A 19,794-nucleotide genomic window follows, 5' to 3' on the forward strand; every position below is an offset into this window, starting at 1 on the left:
TAAATAAACTTAGCATTAAATCCTTAGAAAACAATGGGGTGGGGGGTTGTCCTTAAATTGGAGCTGGGCATGGTCCTTCACATCTGTAATCCCAGCATTTGGGAGGCTAAGGCAAGAGGATTCCAAGTTCTAGGACAGCCGTGCCACACAGTGATAACCTATGCAGACAGTAGTCTGCATAGCCATTACAGCCTGGGTTCCACTAATAAATGCTTTTCTACTCCTCCATATTCACTGAATAATCATGATGGAAAAAACAAAGACAACCTTTAAAATATCCAATACTAGCTCCCTTGGCATTTAACATTAAATATTTAACACTTACTTATATACAAAACAATACGCTGACAATCTAAGGCAAAATAGGATACATATGCCCAGTTAAAATTGTTGTAAGGGCCATAGAGATTTACAGACAAAATACAATGTGAATTTTGAAAAGGGGTCATAAGAAAGGTTTTACAGACAGACAATGAAATTGGACCCACAAGAATTTAGATATGTAAGGTGAAGAGAATTCTATGTTGAATGGACAGCATGAGCAAAAGGCAGTATTTAGATAATACTAGAGGATCATATAGAACGAAGGAGAGCAATAGATAGATGAAGTTGAGTCACATCATAAAAAGCTCTCAATGCCATATAAAGGGTTTAGATGTCATTTAGTAGACAGCAGTGACCACAGTTTCCAAGGAAAGATTTTTTACAAAGGCATAATGAAGGCTTAGCTTAAGAGAGGCAGTAAGGATAGAAAGCAGTGAACTTAAGAAACACTTTAGAAGAAATGAAAGATAGGCACGTATAATCTCGGCTACTCAGGAGGTAGGTCCAGAACAAAAAAAAAGTTAGCAAGACCCCATCTTGCGTGGTGGCACACACCTGTGATCCCAACTACACAGGGAGCATAGATAGAAGGATTACAGTCCAAGGCCGGCCCTAGGCAAAAATGTAAGACCCTATCCGAAAAATAACTAAAGCTAGAAAGGGCTGGGGGTGTGGCTCAAGTGCTAGAACACCTGCCTAGCAAGCAGGAGGCCCTGAGTTCAAATTGGGATTTGAACATGCACATTTTTAAAAAAAGAAATAAAAGAATGTGTTTGCCTGGATATGATATAATAATGAGATGAATGGGCCTGAAGACAAGAGGCCAGCTTCCCAGCTTAGCGTTCTTAGCAGTGTACATATTTGTGTAATGAACTGTTCCTTGCACCTACATATCCTTAAGTCTCCTGCTGTGTCTAAATTCTGGCTACTTGCTCAAGACCTATCAAAAACCAACTCCATGTCTTCCTCTGAGCTTTCTCCATTCTTCTCCAGAAAATGTCTTACGTTTGCCTCCGAATAAACCCAGTACTTTATCTGTGCCTGTCCTGAGATTTATCTCCTTTACCTTGAATCATTTACCTGTTTGCTAGTCTAAAAAATGCTTTCACTTTGTTGTGTCATCTGACCCTGAGAAAACTCAGGCAAACACAGATACATTATTTCCATTTTATATATGGGACAGTCAGGGAAATACAGTGATTTGCCTCATGCCATAGAACCTAGATCTGAGATTGGTCTTTTGTTCCAAGTTCATAACTCCCTATGAGATTGGATAGTTCCTCAAAACCAGGGTTTAATTTCTGTACCATCTTTAATGAGATTAAACTAATTCAAGTAAGTTAGAAATAAGTGTTATATTTAGATAGGCTGTTGTATATGGGATGAATGGTATCTTTTAGGACAAGATTGCAGCTTCTCAGTTCTAGCCAATATCTGTTTGTTAAAGCTAAGTACCTTTTCAAGTACTGACACGGTAAAATCTTCCTTTAAAATTCTAGCAAATATTTACCTGATGTATTGCCAGACCCATGCAAGCCAAGGTTTTCTCAGGTGCATCCCTTAGTTCATTTGCTATATTTGATATCAAATTAGTTATTTCATCATCTTTTGTTAGTTCTTTAAAATCCACCAAAATACTTCCCTTCCTTTCTATTTCATCCTATAAAAAAAAGTTAAGGCTTGAAAAGAACAATTCCTTTTATGGAGTCAATTATAATAACTGAGCATTCAATTATGTACTTTGAGAAGGCATATGATGTTTATATGGTAATAATGGTAAGTACTGTATCAGCTTTGTGAGAAGCATGGTCTTAACACTTTAAATATATTAATGTAGTTAAACCTTTGAGGTAGGTATTTCTACTATTGTCTCCAAGTGATAGATGAGAAAACTGAGGCTCAGATTAGTATTTCACTAAAGTACACACTGCAAGTAAATGGCGGAGTTGGGATATGAACACAGGCAGTCTGACTTCAGTGCCTCAAATATACTGTTCAGTTAGCTGACACATAAAGGTGGACAACTAAATGAATCTTACCTTATCGTATAAATCAATATGCCTTGTGAAAAATTTTTCAAATGCTTGAATCTTCTCAATAAAAGGAGAGCTATCCCTGTAAACTAACCCAACAAATACAGCATTAACACTAATAATCACATATTTACAAGCATATATAGCCATGAGACAGAAGAAACACTATAAATGTGGTAGATTTTTTTTTTTCCAGTTGCATCCTGGTTACATTTAGATAAGAACTGGTGTTAAAGCATACTTAAGATTCTAAAACAAGTTAGGTCTGCATAATCTGAAATGCAAACAGGAAGTGTCTCTCTCTAAAAGCCCCAATATCTGGGAAACTTGGTATTGAGTCTCAGATACTTAATAGGACCTATCAGTTCAAATAACTTACACAATAAGCTTAAAGCAAACATAATGAAGTCAAAGCCAGACACAGAAACTAAACTCTTATTTTCAAACAGAGCTAAAAACAATCATACTCTTTGCAAAGTGAATTCTACCAGTCCAAACTGTCATTTGTCAAACTCCTTCCTAAGATCTGGAGAGACCAATGCTTAACACTGATCTCAAAACTATAAAGCTGTATGTTTTTATATCCTAAGGTTTTGTAATTTTTTCAAATTGGCCTTTCACAGAGAAGCAGTATAATGAAGTAGTTTGGAAGTACAGCTGAGTCAAACCTAGGGCTAACTCAAAGATCACTCATAGTGTAGTGTTCTTAGCTAACTGCTAGGAAAATAATGCAAATGTTGATGGCTAATTCATCCTAAAGCAACAAATGAACACTTAGGAAACACATCTATTTAATAGGAAAAACAGAAACAAGACTCCCAATGTGAAAAGCATTTGTAAAGTATTTTATTCATTAATGAAATGAATACCAAGTGCTAGGTATGGGGCAGGGTCCTAGACCTCAAGCAGTATAGTATAGTGGGGAAAAAACCCAGATGTGTGTGAGCGCATGTAGCAAGAACAATACCCATACCGCCTAAGAGATGTAATGAACATAGATTCTATAAGAGTACATAAAAAAAATAGTTCCCTATAGCTTTATATACAGATGTATGATATTGGTTGATGTTCTTGATCATCACAGAGAGTTCCTTAACTATGTTTCTATGCACACCTGTGCTGGTTACTCGCTTAGTTCCAAGTCCATCATTCTGTTTTGTTCTGTAGTATGATTGAGATCTGCACCCTATACTTCCCACACTACCTTTAAATTCTGCCAACTGGAGGCACTCTAGAAACTGGAAGGTGGCAGAAGTGAGAAAGGAATTTATTCTTGTTTCCAATTCTTTATAGCACCTCTGTAGTTGCACAGGACGTGTATCATTTTAGCCTCCACATAACACCTGAGTCATGTCCCATTATCATGAACAACCAGCTTCATTCACCTCTGTGGTCTAAGGGTAACTTTCAGGGACCCAAGCACAGCTTTGTAGGTGCCCCTCACCTTTGAATTCCTACATTCCGGTAACCTTGGAATTTCTTAATTTTCGTTCCCTCAACCATAGGGAGGTAACTTCAGGACCAGTTTCCTGAATTTACTGCTTCAGGAACTCAAAAGTTCTTCCCTTTCTGCTCTTTGGGTCTTCCACCTGTACATACAATTTCTTATATTAAATCCTTTTTCGAAATACCTAGTGTGGTTTCTGTTTTCCTAACCAATATAAAGCTTTTTTTTATTTGTTTGGAAGGGGTATATTGCAGTAAGTTAAATGAATTATAGTAGCAACAAGTTAACAAATATATAATTTGTGGCAGTTTTTGTACTTTTAACTCTACCTTCAGAGAAATAAAGCTTCCAGCCTTTATATGGTATGAATTGATGCAATGTTGACTGTAGTAAAGGCTGTGGGGTTTGTCCTATTTTAAAAAAAAAAAAAAACCATATTAATAAAAACAAAGTCATTTTTCCTAATTTTTCATCTTTCAACAATAAGAATCTTATATGACATTAATGGCATCTACAATAGAGGTTTCAGTAGGAATTTTGAATTTTAACTTTCAAATACTTGCACAGGAGTAAATGCTCATCAAATGAGAGTCAGACTTGAGTTTGAATTAAATTGCCTTGGCTGCTAGGCATGAACTGCTTCTTCATGAAGGAAAAAAAAAAATTGACAATCATTGACCTCACCTACCAGAAGCATATTTTCCCACAGTTTTACTCAAGTCAGGTCTGTGTTCTCTTGTTCTCCATTTTCCTGAGAAGTTTCTACCACCTCTTCCTTTTTTCCAGCTTTGAAATCGTCCTTGTCCAAATCCTCTGCCTCTATACCCTCCACTCATATCTTCCAAGAGATACCAAAAGAAGAAAAAACCAAAAGGCATTACCAAAACTGGAGAAATAGTGCTCCTAAAAATTTATTAATGTAAGCTGGATTCATGGTGGTTTACCCCTGTAATCCCAGCTACTCAGGAGGCAGAAACTTAGGCCAACAGACCAAAGAGTTAGCAAGACTCCCATCTCAACAAACAAGCCAGGTGTGGTGGTTCAAACCTGTACTCCCAGGTATGTGAGAGGCCTAGGTAGGAAGATCTCAGTCCAAGGCCAGTCAGGCAAAAAGCACCAAGACCCTATCCGAAAAATAACTAAAGCAAAAGGGGCTTGGAGTGTTGGAGAGCTCTTGCCTAGCAAATGGGAGGCCCTAAGTTCCAACCTCACTATTGCCAAACAAAAGTATACACGTGGTAAAAAAAGGGAAATTACTGTATTCCATGTTTGAAACTAGCATAAAGGCTTGTAAACTTGCATACTATGCTATAAAACCCAAACATTCTGCAGTTATCCTTTTAATCCTTGTCCTTTTATGTGTGTGTGTGAACTCAGGACTTCAAACTTGCTAGGCAGGCACTCTACAGCTTGAGCCACGTCTCCAGTCCACCTTGCTCTGGTTATTTTGGAGATGGGTTCTCACCAACTATTTGCCTGGGCTGGCCTCGAACAGGGATCCTTAGGCACCGATTTTTAAGCCCTAATCGTTTTTTAAAGTATACTATTGATGCTCAATTAAAGATACTAAATGCTCATGTGATAAGAAAAAAGGGAAAGATACTGCATTGTACCAGTTTTCAAGGAGCCACCATGATGAAAATTATAAAAAAGATAACTTGTTTGCAGCACTTGTGACTTATGATAAGGGCAGTACTGGCTGAACATTATCCTGACCTGTGAATTGCATCATCATCGTTCCTTACATTCTCTCAATCCTGCAGTGTCATACTGATTTTCTGTGCAATTTTTTTGGAACCTAACACTGTTCTAAAAAATTATTTAAAAATTCATATCTTATGTATACAAATAAGAAAATACTCATACACCGTAGTGCAAGTCATTACAAGAGAGTCTACCGGAATTTTCACTTAAAGGAATTTAGGTAAGTCAGTAACTTAAAAGTTTCACAATTAGGACAGGACTGTGATCAGAAGAATCGCGAGTTCGAGTCTAGCATGAGCTACATAGCAAGCCCCTGTTCCTCAAAACAACCGAAAAAGAAACCGAAGCCCAGAGCAATCAAGCAAAGTGACCAAAACTGTTTGGTGACAGTCCAGAGATCAAAACTCTGTTTTCAGCCTCCCAAGCTGAGGCGCTCTATTGGCAATGCTATTGCCATACCCTTCTCAAACGAGATAATATGGTGAGAATAGCCACTAATCCAACGCGAACGTAAGGGGAAGAGGAAGAGTCACCAACAGCCAGCTGTGCTTCGTTAAATTCCCTACTTTATTTACGCCTCCTCAGTCGAAGCTCTTCCTGGCACGAGAAAGAGGTCCCCAAGCCTCCCAGGTCACGCCTGAATGTGCTCGGACACGCACGATTCTGTCGCCCACACCCAGCTACAAGGAGCCTCCAGTGCCTCGGACGACCCCCGCTAGGTCTCGCGGATCCCTTCCGGCTCAGAGCTGCCGTTCACCGCGGCTTAGAACACCGCAAAAACACCTCAAGGTACGGTTCACTTTTCCCTCTAAATTCTCTTTTGGCGCTTCTGTGACGCAACTTCCGTCCAAGGGAGCGGCCAGACGGAAGGGGCGGGCGTAGTGTAGCCAATGAAAGAGTTCGGCTAAACGGACGTCGCGAAGCTCTCGGAAGCGGTCAAGGCGTTCAGACCGGAAAGCGGAAGCGGCGCGCGGCACGTGGGGGCGGTGCCGGTCGTAGGGCAATTAGGTCCCTCCTAGTTGAAGGAGGTGAGAGTGGCTGTGGCGACGGTGGGGAGGGGCAAAGCTCTGGGGTCCTGGAGGGACGTCGCGAAGCACGAAGACCCAGCGAGCATCATGGAGAGCTCAGGGGAGCAGCCGAGCCCACCACAGCCTCTGCATCCCGGCGACCACCGCATCCACGACGGCGACTTCGTGGTGCTGAAACGTGAAGATGTGTTTAAAGCAGTGCAGGTGCAGCGCAGAAAGTAAGTCAGGTTGCTGGCCTTGGGGGTCGCCCGCCCCCCACGTAGGTGCTCTCTTCAGGATCTTCTCATAGGCCCGACCCCTCCCTGTAGGGTCTATTCTTGGCTGCCTGGATTCCCCCTCCTTCGTCCTTGTTGTCTCCGTTTGGACCTTCCTGTCATCTAGGCATTTTTCACGGTGATCCTTTCCCACCGTAGGCTCTCGGGATCTTCTCTGCCCTTTCTGTCTTCCCACAAAGCCCCACTGTATAGTATCATACCCAGCCCTCTACCTTCAGCATTCTTTTCAGACTTGCCACAAAGTCCCTTCCCCAGAATTCCATTCTTGGTCCTCGGGTGCCCGGATACAAACAACCCCCCACCCCTCGGCGTGGGTTCTTCTTCTAGGTTCTTAGGATCTCCATGTTCTTAAAGAAACACCTCTCCCCCCCCCCCATTCACTTTGGAATCGTTTCATTGCCTCTTACTCTCCTACCAGCTCCCACTTTTCCCCATAAATCCTCCTTCCTCCCGAATTCCTCAGTCAGGACGAGTCTCAAAAAACGTGAGAACTCTTCCACCTGGTCTGACTTCTCGCAGGCCTCTTCACCCTATCCAAATGAAAATACCTATATGGAATAAGAAGAGGAGACAACTTCCCATAGAGTGTAGGGGGGAGGAAGGGGGATCCTTATTGTACACCAAGGTGGTCACGGTCCAGGAAAGTTGAACTGCTCAAAAACAGCTTGTGCAGGTCTCAAAAATTGAAATTAGGTTTAGTGTGTTAACCTGAAGACTAATACCACTGTTTTAGTACTAGAGATGTGAGATTTTGATAACTTTATGGCAGAGATGGTGACGTTATTAAATCCTAATAGCTTATTAATGGTGAGAACGTATTGGGATGTTTAGGTTAATTTATGCGAGACCAACCAAGTTTTCTTTTGAGCTGGGTTGTTATGTTATTCTTGTTTGTTTGTAGCAGTGCTGGCTCTGTAACCCAGGGCCTTATGCATGCTAGGTAAGTGCTGTACTATTCAGCTACATCTCCAGCCCTGTATTGAAACAGTAAGTTGAATGCAGTGTCAGACCAGAAAAGCTAGGCATTATGAACTTGAAATTTCTGGTAAATGCTCATTTCAGATAAAAAAAATTTTTACCATTTTTGCATCAAATAATTGACTAGTATTTAAAGTGAAGCAGGAAACATTAAAAACTAGTCAAGTAACAGTCCCCAAAGCATCAAGCTGGTGATAACCAAGTTTTTTTTGGTTTTTTTGGTTTTTTTTGCACAAGCAACAATTTGGTAAAGAAAAAGTTAAAAGGGAGTATGTTTCTTCTAGTGGAGAAATGGAATATCTTCAACTTTTTAAGCTTTTTAAAATTCCCCATTGATTAAATTTTATTTCCTTTTGATGTTTGAAATTAGAGAAATAACTGTCTGTCATCACTATTGTATTTGTGTGTTCTTGAAGCTAGTGTTTTTTCTTTTCAGAATTTTTCGTTAGAAATTCTGTGCTTGCTTCCAAGTACATAATTTTTGGAGTTTGTCAATACTAATTATTTAACCTTTTAGTTGAAGTCTAACACAGTGCAGCAGAGTTCTTAGATTATAGGTACATAGTTCCATGAGTAAGCCCAATGTTACACATCTGTGTAATGAACATCCAAGAGTAACTTTTTCTTTTTCACATTGTTCTTGTAACTTGCTTTATTTTCTTTTCTCTCACTCTTCCTCCTCCCCTTTTTTTCTTTGAGACAAAGTCTGTATAGCTCAAGATAGCCTTAAATGGCAGTCCTCTCCCTCATATGCAGACATTAGATCCACATTAGATATGTGGACTTTGATCACATGATATAAAGTGAGAGCACCCAAGGGAGGTATGAAGATAGGTAAGACACCTAAAAAACTAGATAGCATTTGTTGCCCTCAACGCAGAGAAACTAAAGCAGATACTTTAAAGCAACTGAGGCCAATAGGAGAAGGGGACCAGGAACTAGAGAAAAGGTTAGTTCAAGAAGAATTAACTTAGAAGGTAACACACATGCACAAGAAATCAATGCGAGTCAACTCCCTGTATAGCTATCCTTATCTCAACTAGGAAAAACCCTTGGTCCTTCCTATTATTGGTCATACTCTCTCTTCAACAAAATTAGAGATAAGGGCAAAATAGTTTCTGCCGGGTGGGGGGGGTAAGGGAGGGTGGGGGAAGGGGGGAGAAATGACCCAAACATTGTATGCACATATGAATAAAATAAAAATAAAAAAAAAATGGCAATCCTCCTGCCTCAGCCTCCCAAGGGCTGGGATTACAGCTGTGAAGAACCACCATGCCTGGCTTTCGATGGTTTGAATGTGTTTGTTATAATGTGCTCAGTTAGACAAGAGCTTTTTGATTCTTAAGGAGACAGACAGCAACATATTTAGTTCTAAAAGGTACTCTTTAGACATTACTTAGAAATACTTTTTATCAATCCCTCTTCTTGGCAGAACCATCGTAGAGATTTCTGTTTTATTTAGAAAATGGCCCTCTGAACTCAGCTGCATCCCAGGCCAAACTCCCTCATCCTCTTTGTCTATGGTGCATATAGAAACAGTCGTGGCTCTTGGAGGACAGTGCAGACCTACTCCTTCCGAGTGAAAGGATGTGAAGATGCATATCTGGGCTGAGCTCAAATACTTTGACTATCTGTTACGTTCCGATTGCTGGAGACCCAGCAAAGAATAAGAATGGCCCTTTCTGGATCACTTAGGATCTTGCCAGATTTCACTTCACTGGTTTGGGTGACATTAATAGAGTTGTGACACTCAGTGGCAGAATATAGGGAATCCAGAAAGAAAGGTCACACACCCAGGAACTAGCAGTGGTGGGAAACATTTGATAGGGAAATCTGGGCGGTGCAGCAGTGCATTTTATCAGTCTGTAGGAGCAAAGAGGAAGGAAGTGGAGTGAGGTGGAGCACAAATAGTTCACCAGTTCATCTCCTTGAGTTCAGAATTATGTGGATGTGGGCCAGGTCCTGAAGCTAGATGGTGCTTCCTGGGGTCTTGTGGCCTTTGCTGGGCTAGACTCTGCAATGTAATAGAAAGAACCAAACTTTGGGATGAGACAAACCTGGATTTGAATCCCAGCACTTGCAGCTGTGATTCTGGAACAGCTCTAGAGAGATCTGTGTCCTAGGATTATGAGAATTAAAAGGTATGAAACAGACATGGCACACATTGCCTAATCTCTTGTTGATACTCAGCAGATAATAGTTTTCTTCCTTTGAAAGGAAAGGATATTTTGTGGGATTTCCCTTTTAACTTGTAAGGTACAAATCTAAGTAATAGGAAAACCTAAACTTGCTTGGTCCTCAATAGAGTATCATCAGTGTTAGGTTCCATTTCCAAATGTGTAGATTGCCAGTTATATTGATTTGAATGTGATACGTTTGTATCATGTAATCTTTCGGTAAAATGCCCAGTTAGACCAAGACTCAGGAAGTTTGTAAAACCCTTGTCATCTCAGTGAGTGTTCTTTCTTGAGATTTCCTAGTGTGAGTTTCAGGGGATGTCACAGTTCATGTCTAGAGTGGCCTGACAATGTTGGCATCCCTGCCTGCTGTCCAGAAGTGAGCCCATTAGTACAGACATCCTGGAAGACAGCGCAAAATGGGGTCATTCTGGTGCCCCAGAAGAAGAATGTCGGTTTTTTGGGGTTTTTTTTTTGTTTTGTTTTTTTTTTCATTTTTTCCTGGCTTCTTTATTAATCTTCCGTTTCTGCCCCACCCCGGTTCTCTCTAGTTTATTGTGGGTTTGTGGTCACAGAACTAATGCTGAACATTCATTGTGAGAATACTTCTGAAATAAAATAGGATGAGCATGGCTTTTATGTACTAAATGTAAAAGAAATCTGTTAATTGCCTGTTTTTTCTTCCCCAGAAAAGTAACTTTTGAAAAACAGTGGTTCTACCTGGATAACGCCATTGGCCATAGTTATGGAACCACATTTGAAGTAACCAATGGAGGAAGTCTTCAGCCCAAGAAGAAGAAGGAAGAGCCCACCTCAGGTGCACCACTTTGGGTATATGAAATAGATGCTCTCCAACTGGCTAAGTCAGATCTCTAATTAATTCCAAAGTGCCAGCCCAGGCTATCTCCCCCGCAACAGTAGCTTAGTGGAATGAGGCAAGTACTACCTTTGACAATGAAAGTGCATGAAATGTTAGCTCCAGTGCACAATTAAGTGGCTTCTTGACCTTGAGCTTCTTGAGCAGAGACTTTGAGTCCACTTCATTGCAAGGACGTGTATAGAGCCCTTTTAGTACACAGAAGTTAGGAAACACCTGCAGGTTAGTTAGCAGATAGTGTAGTGATTAAGAGGTCTGGGTTTGAATCCACCTGGTTAAGTTAAGTGCCTGCTTCATCACTTGCCTTACAACATTGAGCAGGTGATTTGATTTTTGTAATTTTTATACACTCTTCCACAAAATGAGGCCATAAAGAAATACTTAATGCTTGGGTCGTAGTATTTAGTGATAACACTTATAGGAAGATCTTGACAGTGCCTTGCCAGAAGTAGGGTACCATAATTTTAGCTACTATACCTAATTAAAAGTAAATGCTTATTTATTAAAATAACTTAAACATCTTAACAATAACATTTAAGTAATTAAAAAATTAGATTACTAAAATACTGTTAGAGTTCTGAGCCAAGCCAGTTAGTAAGATACGTTTAAATTAATGTCCGTGTTTTTATTAAATACCAAATAAGTACTGGGCATGATTAAGCACTGTGTTTATAACAGCTCATAAGCTAGACTGTAATTCCAGCATTTGGAAGGCTGAGGCAGGAAAATTGTGAGTTCAAGACCAGCCTGGGCTACAGGAGATCCTGTCTCATACCTCTTCTCCCAGTGGAGCAGCAAGTCCCAAAATCTTACTGAGGGCCTTGGTCAGTGTGTATGGTGGTACCCAAGTGGATAGTAAGGGGGCAGGAAGATGAGTTAGAGGCTTGGAGAAGCCCTGGCAAGGAAGAATCGTAGACGCCAGTGGAAGCAGTGGAACTAGAAGGCCATGCTTGAGTGACTGATGGGCTGGATACAGATATGAACTTAGGAAAAGAAAGACTGTACAGTAATTTCAGATCATAAATATCAGCATTTTCTTTCCTTAGAAACTAAAGAAGCAGGCACTGATAATCGAAATATAATTGATGATGGAAAATCTCAGAAACTTACTCAAGATGACATAAAAGCTTTGAAAGACAAGGGCATTAAAGGAGAGGTAATAGTCAAAGGATTTTTTCATTTTGTTTTTATTTTTTATTTGGTATATAGGAAATTGGTTTTAAAATTGTTTGGTTTGCCTAGGGCAAAATGAAAAACTAGTGTTATGCTTTTGCTAGAAATAGGTTGAGATGTACATGCAACTCAGGATATCAAGATTTTGTTTTTCATGTGCAGGAATACAAGTGAATGACAATAATAATATTACTAGTGGGAGAGAATGTAGTATCAGTACATATCAGGATCTTTTACTTTCAGTAATATTTTCAGCCAGTGTCCTTAGGAATGATAGCTTTCTTTATCTCTCTTCTCCCTTTATTGCATCTCTGTTGTTTTATCTTTGTTTAAATAGATTTGTAAAGTACTTGTAATATGTTACAAATTCTAAATAGAGGTAGAAATACAGAGTTGTTCCTTTTGGACTTCTGTGGAAGAGGGCCTGAAGAATCAGACCTGTGGATATATTCTGGCATAAGAAACCTTTGAAGTTACTTGCACTATGAAAGTGAAATTTCAGAATATCTGCTTGCTCCTTTTCTTACAGGAAATAGTTCAGCAGTTAATTGAAAATAGTACAACATTCCGAGACAAGACAGAATTTGCTCAAGATAAATATATTAAGAAGAAGAAAAAGAAGTAAGTAGTTTTGGTTTGAAACAGTTGAAAACATTAAATCTTTTTACATGATTTTGAACTATATATTACTAAACGTGTTTTAAATCATTTTTTTCAAATTGATGTTCTGTTTTTAATTCCTCCAGATATGAAGCCATCATTACTATTTTGAAGCCATCCACCCGTATTCTTTCAATTATGTATTATGCAAGAGAACCTGGAAAAATTAAGTACGCTTTGTTTCCTTTCAAAAGTATAATTGGGGGAAAATATGTCTTTAAGAAAGTCATGATTTTAAGTAAAATGAAAAACTTGCTCACCTGCATAAAGTGTCCTCCTACCTCATAAATTGTAAGTCCTTTTACTGTCACTTCCAAAGCAATCAATCTTATCAACATAATTTTTATAAAACAAACAGAACTTGAAAAATAATGATTAAAATTACAGTCTTTTCTTAGCCAAAAATAAATTAATCATCCTTTTTTTTCCTTAGCCACATGAGATATGATACACTAGCCCAGATGTTGACCTTGGGAAATATCCGTGCTGGCAATAAAATGATTGTAATGGAAACGTGTTCAGGCTTGGTGCTGGGTGCAATGATGGAGCGAATGGGAGGTAAGAACTTACATTTTCAAGTTCAGTTAAACCCTACCCTGTTGTTGAGCAGAGAGGTCCAAAAATTTAAAGGGGAAGAAAGCTGAACTGAATTACTCAGGTTAATGAAGTGACTTGGCTTGCCTTTATAATTCCTGTCCCAGAGCCTTCCTGTGAGGTCCACATCTCCTAGTCTAGGCTGTGTTGATGCCTCACGATGGTGATTGTCCTTTCCAGCTTCCATATCAGTGGGGATGATTTTGGAATCTGTGGCTGATTAAGACATTCAGGACAATGATTTCAGTACACTTATTTTGGTAAAATGGCTGCTGCACATTTTATTGGCCTGAAACAAGGGGATTGAGTGGAAAGACTCAATCTTGTCATCTACTTTCTCCTGGAATACAACCCATCCTGATTTCCCTGTGCTGTCTGTGATGCTATAGACGATAAGAACTACCCCATTTAAAGATTGGAGTATGAGAAAGCAGAAAGCCAGTCACTTGTCATGTGACATACAAATTTGCATGACCATAGTGTTTTACCATAATACCAGGTGGAGGCAAGCTTCTTTTTTTTTTTTTTTTTTTTTTAATGGGACTGGAGTTTGAGCTCAGGGCTTTGAGCTTGCAAAGCAGGTGGTCTACTGCTTGAGCCACACCTCCAGTCCATTTTGTTGTGGTTATTTTGGAGATGAGGTTTCACAAAGTATTTGCCCAAGCTGGCCTCAAACTGTGATTCTCCAGATTTCTGCCTCCAAGTAGCTAGGATTGTGGGTATGAGCAACTCGTGCCCAGCTGGGAGCAAGCTTCTTTAAGACTTCTGTTCATCTGTTTTGTGATTATATTATCTCCATTGGGAATGTAGACTCCCAAGTAGTGCCCCCTGGCCAGGAGTTGCATCATTCTTCAGCCTGTAAACAGGGTAGAGAGACATTCAGTCTCATTACATGGAGGACTCGGGGTTTGCGTAGTCCAGAGTTGTCTCCATTTGTGCAGATATTTCTTTCTTTTATCTTTTCAGGTTTTGGCTCCATTATTCAGCTATACCCTGGAGATGGACCTGTTCGGGTAGCAACAGCATGTTTTGGATTTCCCAAATCCTTCCTCAGTGGTCTTTATGAATTCCCCCTCAACAAAGTGGACAGTCTCCTAAATGGAACATTTTCTGCTGAGATGTTATCTTCAGAGTCAAAAGACAGTACTCCGACTGAGAAAAGTAATGGTGCACTTGAGGAAAAGCAGACTTCTGAACAAGACAATGAAGACAGCATGGCAGAGGCTCCAGGGAACAACCACCCAGAAGAGCATGAAACAATGGAAATTGTTTCTCAAGAAGAGCCAGAATATAAGGAGCCTAAAGAGAGAGGAAGCAAAAAAGATTATGTATGCATGTTAAGAGTCACTATCTTCATAATAATTTCAGGGCCTCAGTTAACTTCTTTTAAGTAATGAGATCAGGTTTGGCTTTAGAGCATCAGTTCCAAGATGGACATGATGACTCACATCTGTAAGAAGGCAGAGATCAAGAGAATTGCAGTTTGAGGCAAGCCCAGGCAAAAACTTCATAGTCTCTATCTGAATTAACAAGCCAGGCATGGTGGCACACACCCATGATCCCAGCTATGTGAAGGTCATAGTTTGAGGCAGGCCCTAGCAAGAAGAAGAAACCTTACCTGAAAAACAGCTAAAGCAAAAAAGGGCTGTGTACATGGTTCAAGTGGTAGAGTGCCTAGCAAGCACCCACCACAAGAACCTGAGCTCAAAACCCCTGCCAAAAAAGAAAAATGCAAAGTTGGAGAGAAAGTGTGTATATACATGTACACAAGTGTATGACTTCTTTGGGAGGGAGCTCTAGGATACAGAAGTATTGCTTAGGTAGTGTAATGAGTTTTTTCATCTTCCTTGAAACACCCTCCTTTAAGTTGATAAATATTGTTGAGATTTTTTTTGTTAGCAGTATTGGGGTTTGAACTCAGGGCCTTGTGCTTACAAGGTAGGCATTCTACAACTCGAACCATGCCTTTAGCCCTTTTTGCTCTGGTTATTTTGGAGATAGGGTCTCACTTTTTGCCCAGGCCAACCTAGACCATAATCCTTCTAAGCTTTCCACTATTACTGGGATGACATGCACACCACCACATCCAGCTTTTTTTCCATTGAGATGGGGTCTCACAAATCTTTTTGCCTGGGTTGGCTTAGAACCATGATCCTTCTGATCTCAGCCTCCCAAGTAGTTAGGATTACAAGTGTGAGCCACTGGTGCCTGGATTATTGAGCTGTTTTGATAGACCAAAGCATTTCCATAAACTTTACTGAATTACCTCAGTACATTGGTTTCTTTCTTCCCTTGAAGGTTCAGGAAAAGCAAAGGAGACAAGAAGAACAGAGGAAGAGACATTTAGAGGCTGCTGCTCTGCTTAATGAAAGAAATGCGGATGGGTACGCTGATGAAAATTGAATGCAGGATACTTCTTGGTGCTAGTGGGCTCTGCTTCTAGTGGATCAGAATTCTCTTTCTGCTTTGCTGTGATTCTGGAGGGAACTGAGATGAGAATTCTATCTTGGGTTTTTAAAGAAAGGATACTGCATCTGGCAGAGGTGGGAAATTGAAGGTTTTAGAAGAAATTGAATGTACTTGAATGATGATACCTCAGAAGGGGCTGTGTAGTCCCACTAGGTGCAGGATTCCATTCAGATGGCTCTGGCACTAGCTAATGGCAAGGGCTAAGGTAAACCTGTCAAGGAGAGGTAAATTGAGGTATCTGCAAAACCAACATATACAGCATTGGATTTGCTTCCAAATTATTAAAACAAAACTAAGAATGTCATTGTTACTTAGAGTTAGTTGGCAGCACCATGAGAACTTATAGCCCGATTTGTGTCACATAGAAATAAAAAGCTTATGATTTTCTTCAGCTTTTAACTTCTAAAATGTTATATTAAACCTTCCCTTGTGTGAATCATGAATTAAATGCATCTTAAAACCTATGCTTGACTTTGGGGAAGTAGGAAAATAATCTGTCTGACATTTTTCTTGCAGTTTAATTGTGGCCAGTCGTTTCCATCCCACTCCTCTGCTGCTGTCTTTGTTGGACTTTGTGGCTCCTTCGAGGCCATTTGTGGTCTATTGTCAGTATAAAGAGGTAATACTGGGACAAAATGGACAGCAGTCCTTACATCTGAATTTTGAGCCTCAAACTGCAGCCTAGGAAATATTTCTTAACCCTATTTTTGCCTTCAGCCTTTGTTGGAATGCTACACAAAACTGCGGGAGAGGGGAGGCGTCATCAACCTCAGGCTGTCTGAAACCTGGCTCAGAAATTATCAGGTGTGTATTCTTACAGCCAGGCCCTGGAGCTTTTGGCTCCTTGCAGTAATACTGGAAGTTGCTGTATAGAGAAATGGCCATTTCTTTCCCACTGTTATAGCAGTGGAAGAGTCTCTTGCCTGCCTGTGAATCAGAGAAAGTGCCACTGGCTCTTCCTGACTCTCTTCTCTTTTCATGCATGACAGGGTGCATTTCTCCCTCTCACTCCCTCCTTCCTTTCTCTCCATCCCCGTACGGCACTCCCCTACCTTTTTGAGGTACTGGAGATCAAACCCAAGGCATTGTACATGCAGCTACATCCCCAACCACAAATTGCAAAGATAGAAGTGGAAATGTTAAGAGATTTCTTGGGAGAAATGCCTTTGAAAAATAGGGAGAGGGAGCAGGATTAGCTGGTGCAGGTTGACTCCTGGGAAGAAGGGGATGGAGGAAGCATTCTTCCTCAGCCAGTCTGATGGGAAGCCCAGGAACAAAGAGTTAAAGGGGACCTAGATGGACAGAAATGGTCTAAAAGCAAAAACCTATGCTCAGTTACCAGCTGGGAGCAACCGGAGGCTTGCTGCTCCCAGACTACATTGTAACCAGTGCCCTCATGAAGGCACCTTTCATGTTGAGCCCTGAGTAATCCTACTCTTTATGGAAGTCATCTTATTTAGTTAAGGTAACAGGTCAGAAGAATTCTTGTCAAAGTTAACAGTATAGCGGGGAAGGGAGGTTCTGAATGTTCATTCCTTAGCCGCTTTTCCAGACCCAAGCTCCATCATTGGTTGTAAAGCTTCCTGGAGCCCAGAGGAAGAGAGCTGTGTACAAACCATTTGCCCATTCTCCACAGAAACTCGCTTAAGATTTGACAGAAACAGCGCTTCCATTTTATTAAATAAATAAGTAAATATAACCAATTTTTACACTTTTCACCATAATATGAAAGAATGAGCTACTTAGAAATTTATTCATTCAGATCTTCAAGAGAATTTGTGTCATCTGAATTCTAATTTAGTGGTGTGTTATTGGCATGTACTTTGTCATCTTGAGAAAACATGAGTGTCTATTTCTCTTTCTTGATTAGGTTTTGCCAGATCGAAGTCATCCCAAATTGCTGATGAGTGGAGGTGGAGGGTACCTTCTGTCAGGTTTCACCGTTGTCTTGGACAACGTTAGAGTGGACCCCAGCCTCAAATCCAGCACAAGCACTTTAGAATCTCCCAAGGCTGAGGAGCCAGCACCTAAAAAACAGAAATGCATGGAGTCTGGGTCTTAACTCTTCAAGGATTGCTTTGATCTTTGTTCTCATTCTGTAGTTCGTAATTAAACTTTAAATGCCATTACTAACTATTTCTTTGTATCCTAAAAATAAGAACGTACACCCCTTCCTGGGAAGGAGGAGTAAGCCTTTTGTCCACTTCTGACACAGAAGAGTGTAATCTGTCAAAACTGCAACTCATTTGTGCATTCGTGGGTTGATACAACAACTCTGTTTATTTAACAGTACTTCTGAACGCTCTGCGAATACCTTGGAAATTTCAACATCCTGAAATGTATTTATACAAGACTTTATATTTTAAGCTAAGTGGATTGTCATGATGTAGCTAAAATTTAGTGGATTCCGAAAGGAAGAAATTTGTGGATGAAATTTCCTTTGTTCATTCCATTCTCTTCAGCCTAAGCAATATGGATGTATGAGTGTATGAGATTTACAGTACCAAAAATGTCCACCCTGCTCTCTGAAGTGGAGTAAACTTTTTTTAATGCTAGATTTTATTTTAATGGTTGACAACCTGGGAAAGTTACAAGTATTTATTGCTTTTTTTTTTCTTTCTTTTTTTTTGGTGTGTAGAAAGGTTTAGTAGGGTTTTTTTTTTTCTCTTAATTTGCCAGTCCTCTTGTACTTTGTTCCAAATAAAGTGACTCCAATTTTTGTGTAATATTTAATTAAAGCAAACAGTTGAGTTTTTTTCCCATCCCCAGAGACAGATACATACACACACCCCACATGCACACACAAACGGGGACGGACTGTGCTACCTATATAAATATACCACACAGAGAGACAATACACTGTTTGAACCGTGGTAAAGCTTTATGCCAGACTTAGAGCAGTTCTCATTGCATTGGTATCACATTCGTTGTCAAGCGTATTTTAAAGTGCCTTTTTCTGATGATTAATACTGGTATGAAAGCTCTCCCATGGTTAGGTGGTTCACCTTTATAGGCTCTGAAAAACTAGTCAAATAGTTTGACCATCTGTTGCAGTAAATAAAAAGTATTTAAGCCATAGCTCTCATCCATTTGAGAATCTGAGTCTTGCTCACTAGAATATGCTCAGCACAAGTACTGTTCCTGTGGTAGAGTAGATATGTATCATCCAAAGAGGAGCGGCTCAGAAAAAAAGTTCTTTCCCCTAATAGCATCTGCTATTCTGATAATGCTGATGTGATTACCAACAAGTACAGTTTTGATTCCTTTTTCTTAAAGCAGTTCCTTTTAAAGAACAAAAGTGTTAGGCAGCCCATTTGGGTCTCCTCCCTATCTCACATGGAAGCTTTGTCCTTCCTCTTAATAAACTTCTTGCCTGTATGCTCAAATACAAAAATAAAGTTTCCTACTATGATCTGTCTATGATAAATGATGCAGCCAGTGATGCCACATGGACTGGCTTTCAGCTAATTGTGACAGATAGTCTGTGTGTAGTAGAGAACATACCTGGATTGACATCTCGTTAAACTGACAACTGTTGTCACTCCCATACAGTCAAGTTGATTCAGGAGAACACAGGACTGCATAGATGAGGTTCAGTACTCTGTTCTCCACTGGCAACTGGTAAAACCTCCTAAATGGGACACACCTGTTTCCATATCCCCTTCCATACCCTGTATTGCAGCATTTCTTGAGAGGGTCAGATCTGAGCTACCAAGGCTCTGTGCCCATGAAGCTGCCCTGGGAGATGACAGGAACTCTCACGATCACCAAGAAAAATTAACGTGTTATTTTTTTCCCAATCAGGATTTACTCCATCTTTTAAGTATAGATGACTTAATTCAGTAGTTCACAACAATCTACAAATTTAGTGTTAGAACATTTAGAAACTTGAGGACTTGTTAAACAGATTGTTGGACCCTCTAACCCACTGTTTCTGATTCAGTAGGTCTGGGGTAAGTGTCCAGGTGACATGCTGGTTCTGCTCTCTGGGAGCCACTCCCTCAAGAACAATTAACTGCTCCTGCATCGTGGATGCAACAAGATACAGGATGTCC

At 40.2% G+C, this 19,794-nt stretch overlaps 2 protein-coding genes across 8 annotated transcripts in view; one reads left to right on the top strand and one right to left on the bottom strand.

Moving 5' to 3' along the window:
- The window catches only part of Mcm8 (minichromosome maintenance 8 homologous recombination repair factor), a 36,779-nt gene extending 30,402 nt beyond the window's left edge, over positions 1-6,377 (bottom strand). For 2 of the 6 annotated variants that reach the window (XM_074074376.1, XM_020166839.2), the window contains exons 1-3: positions 6,075-6,376; positions 2,364-2,446; positions 1,835-1,984 (exon numbers count right to left, since the gene is read on the bottom strand). In XM_074074376.1, the coding sequence (XP_073930477.1) occupies positions 1,835-1,855 (21 nt within the window). In that variant the 5' untranslated portion in view covers positions 1,856-1,984; positions 2,364-2,446; positions 6,075-6,376. Of the gene's footprint in view, positions 1-1,834; positions 1,985-2,363; positions 2,447-4,133; positions 4,215-4,492; positions 4,643-6,074 lie in introns of all 6 variants that reach the window. The other 4 variants (XM_020166838.2, XM_074074374.1, XM_074074375.1 and 1 more) reach the window with 4 other exon arrangements.
- A 70-nt stretch (positions 6,378-6,447) lies between these two features.
- Trmt6 (tRNA methyltransferase 6 non-catalytic subunit) lies at positions 6,448-19,149 on the top strand. 2 transcript variants are annotated; one of them, XM_020166834.2, is made up of 11 exons: positions 6,448-6,754; positions 10,656-10,783; positions 11,890-11,999; positions 12,546-12,637; positions 12,763-12,846; positions 13,110-13,234; positions 14,237-14,598; positions 15,569-15,654; positions 16,256-16,358; positions 16,457-16,543; positions 17,610-19,149. In XM_020166834.2, the coding sequence occupies exons 1-11, from the start codon at positions 6,624-6,626 to the stop codon at positions 17,799-17,801; spliced, it is 1,500 nt and encodes a 499-aa protein (XP_020022423.1). In that variant the 5' UTR covers positions 6,448-6,623; the 3' UTR covers positions 17,802-19,149. The 2 variants fall into 2 exon arrangements, with proteins under 2 accessions (XP_020022423.1, XP_073930480.1); XM_074074379.1 differs by lacking the exons at positions 6,448-6,754; positions 10,656-10,783; positions 11,890-11,999; positions 12,546-12,637 and having other exon boundaries at positions 12,834-12,967.
- Positions 19,150-19,794: the final 645 nt, after the last annotated feature.

The sequence above is a fragment of the Castor canadensis genome, chromosome 5 (genome assembly GCF_047511655.1).
Source record: "Castor canadensis chromosome 5, mCasCan1.hap1v2, whole genome shotgun sequence".
NCBI classification, from domain to species: Eukaryota; Metazoa; Chordata; class Mammalia; order Rodentia; family Castoridae; genus Castor; species Castor canadensis.